At 40.6% G+C, this 11,169-nt stretch overlaps 1 protein-coding gene across 1 annotated transcript; it reads left to right on the top strand.

Moving 5' to 3' along the window:
* Positions 1-7,141: 7,141 nt before the first annotated feature.
* Positions 7,142-11,014, top strand: cyp1a (cytochrome P450, family 1, subfamily A). Its single transcript, XM_084721976.1, has 7 exons — positions 7,142-7,293; positions 7,722-8,596; positions 8,715-8,841; positions 8,940-9,029; positions 9,286-9,409; positions 9,586-9,672; positions 9,890-11,014. The coding sequence occupies exons 2-7, from the start codon at positions 7,757-7,759 to the stop codon at positions 10,185-10,187; spliced, it is 1,566 nt and encodes a 521-aa protein (XP_084578102.1). The 5' UTR covers positions 7,142-7,293; positions 7,722-7,756; the 3' UTR covers positions 10,188-11,014.
* Positions 11,015-11,169: the final 155 nt, after the last annotated feature.

Here is an 11,169-nt window from a genome sequence, read left to right on the forward strand (position 1 = left end):
CCAAAATAATCCTATTAAGGTTTGCCCGATCGGGCACACGCAAGGCCAGGAGTCTGTTCACTGCTGTCCTGCTAGTCAAGCCATTGTTCTCTTTGATGATGAGCATTCATTCATTTAGGTTACAGTTAAGTTTAGCTTTTGAGTTTATAATTAGCGCAACAGTAGAGGAAGCATTAAAAGTTCACAGCATCGATTTGCGATTTGTTATGGGAACTATAGGGTCCAACAGCTTGACTCATAATAGGTAGGCAACTAAAAGTCATGATATCTTAGCCACTGCTGCTCTCTTTTTGTCAGTTCTTCTCTCATGGGCAATGTTGGGCAGTAACAGGACTAAATTTGAAACATGACTTTAAGGGTTGGTTTGCTCACAGTGTTACCAGCCCCGGACATAGATGGAGGGTTAACATCAGTTTAATCTCTCTGCATTCAGTGAGACTTTCTGGTACATGTTAGCTTGGCACAGGGCTTTGACATGCAGGGAGGCAGTTGGCTTCTTAAAAGAAAAAAAAACAAAAGAGTTGAAATGCAACTCCCAGTAACTCCAGAGTTTTTGCTTTTAGCTGACCTGCTAGCGTTCGGCACAGGTATGAATAGAGTTAAAGGTTCTGTGAACTGCACTGTCGTGAGGCAAAACCAGCAGCTGGGTGGTCAGTAAATCTCTCTAAATCCCTGATTGTTAAACCACAATGTGTTGTTTTTTGTTGTACTAGATACAGACGATGGGTGCTGGCAACTTGTTTAAAGGACCGGTGTGTAGGATTTAGTGGCTTCTGGCAGCGAGCATGTCCTCTCACCCTCTGGTTCAAAGCATGGCAACAAGACTCTTGAAAAAATAGGAAGGGCAGTATCTAGAACTGGTGTTTGGTTTGTCCAGTCTGGGCCACTGTAGAAACATGTCAGAGCAGCATTTCACCTCCGTGGAAGGGGGCCTATGCCCGCTGTTTGAAAGTGCTCTGTCTAACATAACAAAAACATGGCGATTCTTATTTTCAAGTGATTTTACACATCTGAAAATATACTTATGAATATTACTGACTAATAGTAACAACTCATCACTTTTGCTGTTGAGGCATTATGTTTTCGCTTTGACAGAATTTCTTCAAACTTGGCACAAATGACCACTTGGACTCAAGAAGGAACTGATTAGATTTTGATAGTCAAAGGTCAAAGTTCACTGTGACCAACTGGATTCCATTCTAGTGAACACAACATCTCACGAAAGCCTGGGGGGGATTTCTTTACGTTCAACACAAACATGTATTTGCACTCATAGAAGACATTTTTGGCCATAACTCAATAACTCATATGCTAAATTAGGGCATAATTTCACACAAATGCCTAATAGGATAAAATGATGAAACAATGTCATTTTATACCAAAAAGGTCAAAGGCCAACTTCACTGTGACATCATGACATTCAGCTCTCTATCGGTCCTCTGTCCTCTTCTGTAAAATTAGTCTCTAAATGAAGACAGCATGTTTCGCACTGGAATTTATTAAAAAAAAAAAAAGCTACAAGTTTTTTTTGGTTTGGCCACCATGGCTTTCTTATCTTTATCATGCTTTAAAGATGCTTTATAGCTTCATGACAGCCTGCAGAGGTGCATTCATTCATTTAGCTCATGCTAAATCATGAATACCTCCACAAAGTAAAAACAACCTCCTGACAGCGGAGGTATGAAACGAAGGTACACACCTGCTCTGAAGGTGTGTGCATGACAGCCATTGCGTGAGTAGAAACTAACAACCTTCACAGTCATTACACCTGCTTTTATGTCCAAGAATTCTTTAAGAGCTATATGGCTGTGGGCAAAACATTTTTCCCTGTGTGTTTTTCTCCCCCTCACTCCCTCCCTCCCTGTGAAATGGACACAGGCGAACTAACACCACACACCTCCAGGCCCGCGTCCAGCTCTGCATTCCAGCTCATCCTGTGCATCCTGACACGACCCACCGCTGCTTTGGCTGTGGTCAACTCTGCACACAGCTTAGGAGCTATACAGTAGCACCAGTCTTCACTTCCTGTAGTAGCCTGTAATCTCTTTAATCTTTTTAAGAAGTTAGGAGACTACCTCACCACAGAATCTCCCCACTGACTCACATCTACATCCTTCCTTTTCTAGTCCCCTTGTCTTCTCTCAGTAGGAACAAGACTCTCCATTTTCAAGTTTTTTTACATTTTATTGTTTGACTTCCTCTTTGTCTTGCAGGAACAACTGCTTCTTTTCAAGTTTGGCATTTAGAAATTGATGTTTGGCTGATGAGGAGACTAATGGCCAAATGCCTAAAATGTGAATTTAAAGGTGAAGTACAGTTTTCCATTTGACATTTACAGTATCACCGTCTCTGGCTGTGAGCGCTGCTCACCTGTTGTGATCTGACACACACACTCCTGCAGCCTGAGCGCTCACTGAGAATGCAGCCAGCTCTCACCTCCTCAGGCGGTCCGCGATCACCTCATCTTTAATCAGGTTCATCCCAGAGTAACATGATCACGCTCACGACAAACGCAAGCGTGAATCAGATTAATACTGTACTGTACTGCAACAGGAGTTCATTTGGAGACATTGCTCCAGATTTCAAATTTATTTAGGGTAATTGAACTAAAGTAGTCTGCGCTGGCAAGTGATTCTCCTGAGTTCTGTACCGCTGCTGAAAGGTGACTTTTCTTATCACCTACTGACCCAGGGGAGTGTGGTAAATATACCAGCCTAGGGTGCAGATTTTGTTTCAACATTGAGAGGAGGCACATATTAGTTTTGAGCATCAAACACATGATTTCCTTAATTTTAGTGATTTGTGACCTGTGAACAAGTGCTGTTTCTCCATCAGTCTATTGTGCAGTGGGTAGGCAAGTTAGGGGTACCCCCCTGGGTGTATGTAGAGCCACTGCAGGGGAGGACCAGGATGACCAGAGTGAAGTTAAATGAATATGATTTAGAAATCATATTGATCAATAAACAAAAAGATTTTGCTGATGGTATCATGATATGCCTGTATTTAAGTTCAATTTGATTTTCTTTTTATCAGTTGCCTTCCTATGTTCCGTTGTTAATGAATAATATATGAATTATGAATAGTTGTGGGCAGGGGTGAGAGTTCGGCCTCTGAAGGGGGACACGGCAGAATAAATTGGGAACCACTGCTATATGTGAAAAAGAAAATTCAGGGAGGTGACAATTCAAAATATAATACAGTATGGTTCTTAAACAAGGGGGTTGTCAAAATAAAAGTCCTCTGTCACTTTCATGTGTTGGGGGGTTGCAGGCAAATGCATTTGTTCAGTATTGCTGCAGCTATAAATTAAACATTTTCACTCTGGTTTATTCAACTATAAATAGTGTGTATTACAGTATATATGATGTATACTTGTCTAATTTTAAAAAATATTGTATTTCAGTAAGTGTCATTGAGTGTCTCTCTTATTATGGGATTTTAAAAATTATATCAGATTACCTAATGTATATATTATTATTGTTGTTGTTTTTACAGTTTGCAATGGAAATGTGCACAAATCAGCTTTGAAAGTGAATCCGCTGCTCAAGTTCGGCGTCTTATTTCATTTTTCTCCCTGTCCTTACTTCAAGTTCAGCATAAAATCAATCATAATGTTGCCGAGAGACTCCCTGCATCCTCCTCAGCGATCCCAGGCTCCACTGAGGACCCGCTGCGTGAGAGAAAGTGTGACTAGTTCACCTCCTTTTATAAGTTCCAGTTTTCGTAACTTGTTTTGCCGTTTGGTGGGCTCTCGCCTGTGTGACTGGCTGCCCCACCGCACCGCGTTGCATGACTGCGATGAATGAAGCCTGAGTGGCAGATTGCATGACTCCAAAGCCCCAAGATCCTCGCATTTACAGAAGCTATAGCGCGCAAATATGTGCACCTTCGTGCCCAAGCATGGAAAAAAAAGAGAGTCTCGCGTCCTGCGCTCTTTGTTCTGCAAGTTTAAGACCCTTGTGTCTTTTCCAGAGGCTGCTGCCTTCGCGTGACTTGACCAAGCAGATTTAGGATTGTCCAGAAGACCGAGACCCTCCCCTCTGGACGGCAGCTCCGCTTCTCACGCAACCAGAGGCGCAGCCCCAAGGCGCACGGCGAGAGTCCCCGGAGATTCAACACACAGTCCGGACCGGGAGGATCAGGACAGCGCTGAGCCGCGGGGATTAGGCAGAATAAATGAACAACCAAAACTTTTACCTACCGGACTTTTTTCCTTCATTCACAACCTTCCCTCGACTCAGAGCTAGACTTTTTGGTGGCAGCGTTTGTGTGGTAAAAGATGGGTTTACCGCTGCAGTAGCTGAGATTTCTATCTATTTCCGCACACAAACAAGTAACTTCAAGATGACAGTTAGTATACGCCTATAAATAATAACCCATCATGTGCCAGCAACAGTTTTTTTTTACCCTAAAAGGCGGTATAGCAAAAAACATACACACAAACAAAAATTCTCAGATAATTTTGGAACCGTCTACATAACTTGCCGTTACTCGATCTTCAAAAATAATTCCCTCTCAAAAGGCAAAGGCATATCTTGAACACACAATCCTACACGCTGTGATAAAGATATAATATTCTTATGTAATATAATAATGCTACTTTTAATTTTAGGCTGTGAGAGCGTTTTTTTCTTCTTCTTTTGTTTTTGAGATAATAGATAACAGGATGATTATGGCTCCTCATGTGACATTTGCAACACAAAATACGTACATAATCCAAAGAAGAAACATAAGAATTAAAATACTCATGCACTAATTTCTTATTTTTCCCCCAATTCAATCAAAGTTACGACCAACCTTGTAGTATTTCTAATAAAAGGAGAGGGCTGAACCTTTCATCACACCCCACCGTCAGGCTGCTGTGAAGTGTTCCTCCTGGGAGAAACACTGACATGGGCCTTAGAGTCACTTTACTGTGAGTTCAGCTCCAATACTGAGCCTCATATAATGATATAAAATATGACAGAAAAATCTGATATATGCAGTCACAGAGTAAATTCATTTTTAAGGATAGAGTAGTGTACATTTTTAAAGGAACAGTTCACACCCAAATCAAAAATACATAGCCTATACAGCTATTTATTCATCTAGATTTTTTTATGTGAGTTGCAGAGTTTTGGAGATATCATCCATAGAAATGTCTACCTTCTCCCTAATATAATGGAACTTGAGCCATCCTGCAAAAAAAAAAAAAAAAAAAAAAAAAAGAAAGAAAGAAAAGAAAAGAAAAAAGAAAAAAGAAAAAAATAGACAAAAATTCAAAACCACTGTCTCTTTCTCCACATCACGACCTGGTTACATTTAACTGCTCACAACAAGGTCTGTGGATCATAATTTTTGGAAACAAACAGTGGTAATTTTCGGCTGAGCAACATGAGCCAAGTGCCATTTGGTGCGATTATACTGGAGAGAAGGCAAACATCTCTATGGCAGATATTGCCAAAACTGGCAACTCGCACCAAAACTGTCTGGATGGATAAATAACACAGGTCATGAGGAATAACAGCCTATGTATTTTCTTTTTTTTTTTTTTTTTTTAGGTGAACTGTCCCTTTAACTAAAGAGCGATCAAGAATCATTTTCATCATTTTGATAACAAAGACAACGAGTAATAAGAATTGTGAAAGAAAAAAATGGTCAGTGAAAAAATTCAATCATATAAAATGGTTTGTTTGCTTTAGATAAAGTGGAATTTACCCTAAAAGAATCTGAATAGTTTAGCATCTGGTTAGTTTGTGTAAGAACGTGGGCAGATGAAATCAAAGCAGACAACAGAGAAGCGAGCCTAATTAGAGGGACTGTAGGTGTGAAAAGGGCTATAGAGGCTAGTCCGCGGTGCTGCGCTGTGAGGGTGTACTTTGGGCATAAAAAAAAGTTGAAAAGGGGACAAAGAGGAATGGTATTGAACTCATCTACCCTTGCACTCAAGCAGTGCACGATTGCCCTCTCCTTCCCTCCCTCCCAGCATCCTCTTCAAAGGGGAGGTGAGGGTTTGATCACTGCGCTCTCACGCAACTGGTCAATGTTTAACTCCAGCGGAGAACTAACAGGTACAAGCACGAAATGGCATTTGACGGTTTTATCGGGACTTGAACCCGCCTGGTGGGTGGCTGCTGTGGCTGCTGTCACAAACTGCTGCTCTCACCTCAAATCCTTAATTTTATTACTGGACGCAAAGGGGATTAATTGTATTAAACAGAAATCCAAGAATAAGAAAGAAAATGGCACTATTTGTAGACACGCTGTCCTTGATTACTATAGGAGAAAACCTTTATAGACAATTGCTTTTAATAAATGACTGTTATAGTTCACTTTTTCTTCACAAGAGTAAAATCATTCTCTTCAATCGCCCAATAAAATAAAATAAAACAAAATAAACACACAGCACGTCTACAAAAAAAAGCAAACAAAAAAAAAAACAACCAAATATTGATTCAAGTCTGTCTGAAATCACAACATCTTCTCATAAAAGTATTCTCTGAGTAATAACATCGCGTGCTCGACAGGAATGCGTGTATCAACCTGCTGTCGTCTTTATTAAAACTCCACATGCAATGATCAATTGCAAGGTAATCAATAAAGCTTTGATGCAGCACTCAATATACATACATATATATATATATATATATATATATATAGTAAAATAAAATAAATTATATAATATATATATTATATTACCTAATTTAATTTAATTTGATTTTGTATGTATCATAGCAGAATATAAAAAAAATAGTATTGCAAAAAACAACCTGCAGAACAGTAGGTGACTTGTATTAAATTTAACAGTGTTATCACAAATTTGATTTTATAGCTGTGGAAATTATAGTGCTTGTGATAGCTATTATCTCTTATCTGTCCATAAACTATGAAACATGAAACGCATTGGGGCTATAAAATCTTGTAGACCTAAAACTTTGTTTTCAACAATTGTATATGAAAATGAAATATACAACCGATTTCTTGACTGACACGAAGTTTCACACCGTTTCGGTCTTCGCACGCACCCAGCCACTTACACACACGCACACACACGCACACCTTTTCACTGTACTAAACTTCATTCATGACAAATAGAGAGAGAGGGAGGCAGAGACAGAGAGGGAGAGAGAGCGATTACGTCATGAAGTGCAGCCCATGAAGCTGTGGAGCGCACTATAAAGCAAGAGCCCATTCTCTGTTTTGGGAACATCAAGAGAGTAAACTCGAGCAAGAACGTTACTAAACGATAATTGTAGTATTTGGAAAAGAGCCTGTGGGACCACAGCTTTGTTCCTCCTTCACCGTTTGATTAAGGTAAGCTCATTACATGCATATGACAGCAGACTGATTTCTAACTGAACAGACAGCGTCTGACTGATAAGAGCAAAGTGCTTAGAGGAGATTTTGCAAACATGGCTATTAATAAGTATTAGTTTGGTCTTTGCACTTGCAACTTTTACAAATATGCATATTTTTTTAATCAGTGTGTTTTATTTATGGTATTTCTATGAGTCATAGTATGATGGTAATAAACTTAAGTCTGGTCACTACTTTGCAAAGCACTCCTAAATAGTGTTTTAATGCAGCATGTGAATCTACAGAATCCAATTAATAACAAACACATGCCGTGAGACAGTCTTCAGTTACTTTCAACTTTATGGTGCATGTAGTCAACATGTTACACAACACCTCTCTTCCTCCCTGCCTTCACTACTCTAATGCCCCTCCTATTTAATTTCCAGGTTGTGCAGAAGCCAGAAAAAAAGGAGTTGTCATCATGGTGCTAATGATACTGCCATTCATTGGATCGGTGTCGGTGTCTGAGAGTTTGGTGGCCATGACATCACTGTGTCTGGTCTACCTGATCCTCAAGTTTTTCCGCACTGAGGTTCCTGAGGGGCTTCGTCGGCTGCCTGGACCAAAGCCCCTGCCCATCATTGGGAATGTGCTGGAGATGGGCAGCAGACCTTACCTGAGTCTCACTGCCATGAGCAAGCGCTACGGCGATGTCTTCCAGATCCAGATTGGCATGCGTCCCGTGGTGGTGCTGAGCGGCAGCGAAACAGTGAGACAGGCTCTCATCAAGCAAGGGGATGAGTTTGCAGGCAGACCTGATCTGTACAGCTTCAGGTTCATCAATGATGGAAAGAGTCTGGCCTTTAGCACAGACCAGGCTGGTGTCTGGCGTGCCCGCAGGAAGCTGGCCTACAGCGCCCTGCGCTCCTTCTCCACCCTGGAGGGCACGACCCCAGAGTACTCCTGTATGCTGGAGGAACACATCTGCAAAGAGGGACAGTATCTGATCAAACAGTTCAACACCGTCATGAAGGCTGACGGCAGCTTTGACCCCTTCCGCCACATTGTCGTCTCTGTTGCTAACGTGATCTGTGGAATGTGCTTTGGCCGACGCTATGACCACAATGACCAGGAACTGCTCAGCTTGGTGAACCTCAGTAATGAGTTTGGCCAGGTGGTAGGCAGTGGGAACCCTGCAGACTTCATTCCAATTCTTCAATACCTGCCCAGCACAACAATGAAGAATTTTCTAAACATCAATGCCCGCTTCACCGCATTTGTGCAAAAGATTGTCAGCGAGCACTACGTCACCTATGACAAGGTACTCTACACATTAAATCATTCATGAAAACTTGTTCTTCTTCTGCTTTATTATCGAAAATGAGAAATTGTTTCCCCTTTCAGTCATTTATTGAGATTGTCCAATCATATTCTCTCAGGACAACATTCGTGACATCACCGACTCCCTCATTGATCACTGTGAGGACAGGAAGCTGGACGAGAACTCCAATGTTCAGATGTCAGATGAGAAGATTGTAGGAATCGTCAATGATTTGTTTGGAGCTGGTAGGTTGAATTTCTTTACAATGGATCTAATTGAAAGTCACCTCTCCATAGATGAAGAAAAAAGATGTGTCCTAACAGAGGTTATGTTTGTCTTGTAGGTTTTGACACCATATCCACTGCTCTGTCGTGGTCAGTGATGTACTTGGTGGCTTACCCAGAGATCCAGGAGAGGCTTTATCAAGAACTGAGTAAGTACAGCTGTTTTAAATAAAATTCTTCCTTGGATATTGCATTTATCTCATAAAACAGTAAATATTTGATTAATTCATGGTTTAATGATAGTAGATACAAAGATGCCATGCATAAAAGCTAAATTTGCTGTTCTCAAAGATACATGTTTGATTATGATTCAATTATCAAGTAAGTAAACTTCAGACTGGACTAAACAATGCAACCCCCATCTGCACCCTGAACTAATGGTCAGTGATCTCCTTTCATTTCCAGAGGACAAAGTGGGTCTGGACCGCACTCCTCTTCTCTCTGACAGACCCAGCTTACCCTTTCTGGAGGCCTTTATCCTGGAAATCTTGCGCCATTCCTCATTCCTGCCCTTCACTATCCCACACTGGTGAGGTTCATCTCTATTAGATGCATGAGAGTATCACATGTGCCCACGAAAACTGAGTCTTAATGACATGCTAAGTTCTCACAGAATGAAAACCTAGCTATCACAAGCATTAGAATGTACTATATGTTATATAAACCTGTAAATCCATTATGGACTAACACTTTGTCCTTTTCCAGCACCACAAAAAATACATCACTGAATGGGTACTTCATTCCCAAAGACACCTGTATCTTCATCAATCAGTGGCAGATCAACCATGATCCGTAAGTTCTTTTTGTTAGTTTTTTGTCTTTATTAAAACAGTTGACTTAACTTTCACACTTCAAAGTTGCCCAGTACAACCAGTAGGAAAACAAAAGCAGTTCTCATTGACTTCCCACGCCTAGTTTGTCCTCTCTGAATGAAGAGATTAAATCTCCAATTGATCACGGACCTGCACAGTCATTCTTACCTTATTTCTTCATTCTCTGCACTTTTCAGTGAGCTGTGGAAAGATCCGTCTTCCTTCAACCCAGACCGCTTCCTGAGCGCTGATGGCACTGAGCTCAACAGGCTGAAGGGGGAGAAGGTGATGGTTTTTGGCATGGGAAAGCGTCGCTGCATCGGCGAGGTCATTGCACGAAATGAAGTCTACCTCTTCTTGGCAATCATCATCCAGAAGCTACACTTCCACGCGGTCCCTGGAGAGCCGCTGGACATGACCCCAGAATATGGTCTCACAATGAAGCACAAACGCTGCCACTTGTTAGCCACAATGCGAGCGAGGAGCGAGGAGTGAAGCTATTCAGAATGTACAATTCATGACTCAGTAGGAGGTATAAGTTGACTCAAACTATATGGGTCGCATTCAGGTTAAGAGTCAGTGAAAGAAGCATCTTTCTCAGAATGTAAGACACTGGATGCATGATTTACAGAGCTAACAGCATTGAAGCAAATAAGTGAATTTTTCTTGCTGCAGATTGTCAAGAGATGTCTAGGTTTGAATGAACATATCTCTGTCTTGTTTTGAGATATTCCTGCACATGTTTGGTGCTTCTCAGTGAAGTATAAGGAGATACTTGCTCCTCCTGTGTTGTGTAGTAAACCAGTTCTGCTCCCTTTAAGAAGAGACAAAGTTACCATGTTCAACTTTGGGACAAGCAGTATGTTTTATCGGGTAGGCATTGCTATTTAGACCACTGCAATTGATGTGTTTATCCTCTGTGACACAGGACTCTGAACTGAACAGATACGTTTTGATACCATTTACACTTTTAAGCTAATTATTTTTATTACCTTATAATGTGGATGTAAAACACTGAAGCTATATTTGTATCCCAAAATGTGATTTTTGTGTGTATATCAAGTTCTATGTATTTTATAAAGTCATTTTTTTGTGCCTAGCGTTTGTATATATTTGAGGTGAAATAGTTTTGCTGTGCATTTGCAGTATATGACATATCAGGACACCAAAAGAGTTCAAGTGATTTTTGGAATATATTGGAAGGCTATACAATTTTGTATTTCTATCTCTAATGTATCAATGATTGTATAATGTGTAAGGGCATGTGAATTAAGCATCCTTTAATCAGCCTCACAAATAAAATTAATGATATGTTGTAAAAATTGTGTTTGCTTGATTTGAAAGAAAATTAAGTCACTCATACAGTATGTATAGTAGAGACCTTTTTCACAGCAGCCATTTTGACATGAAATAGTAGGGTGGTACTACCACTGCTACAAATTAGGGTTCCCTGCATTTGGGTCAAACAGAGTCAGGG

The sequence above is a fragment of the Lutjanus erythropterus genome, chromosome 1 (assembly GCF_056507025.1).
Source record: "Lutjanus erythropterus isolate fLutEry1 chromosome 1, fLutEry1.hap2, whole genome shotgun sequence".
Lineage (NCBI taxonomy): Eukaryota > Metazoa > Chordata > Actinopteri > Lutjaniformes > Lutjanidae > Lutjanus > Lutjanus erythropterus.

Bases quoted from the DNA above. Each gene is read 5' to 3' on its own strand.
- cyp1a (XM_084721976.1), top strand. From the start codon at position 7,757: ATGGTGCTAATGATACTGCCATTCATTGGATCGGTGTCGGTGTCTGAG. The intron at 8,842-8,939 runs GTAGGTTGAATT...TTTGTCTTGTAG, and splicing joins CAATGATTTGTTTGGAGCTG to GTTTTGACACCATATCCACT. The intron at 9,673-9,889 runs GTAAGTTCTTTT...TGCACTTTTCAG, and splicing joins TGGCAGATCAACCATGATCC to TGAGCTGTGGAAAGATCCGT.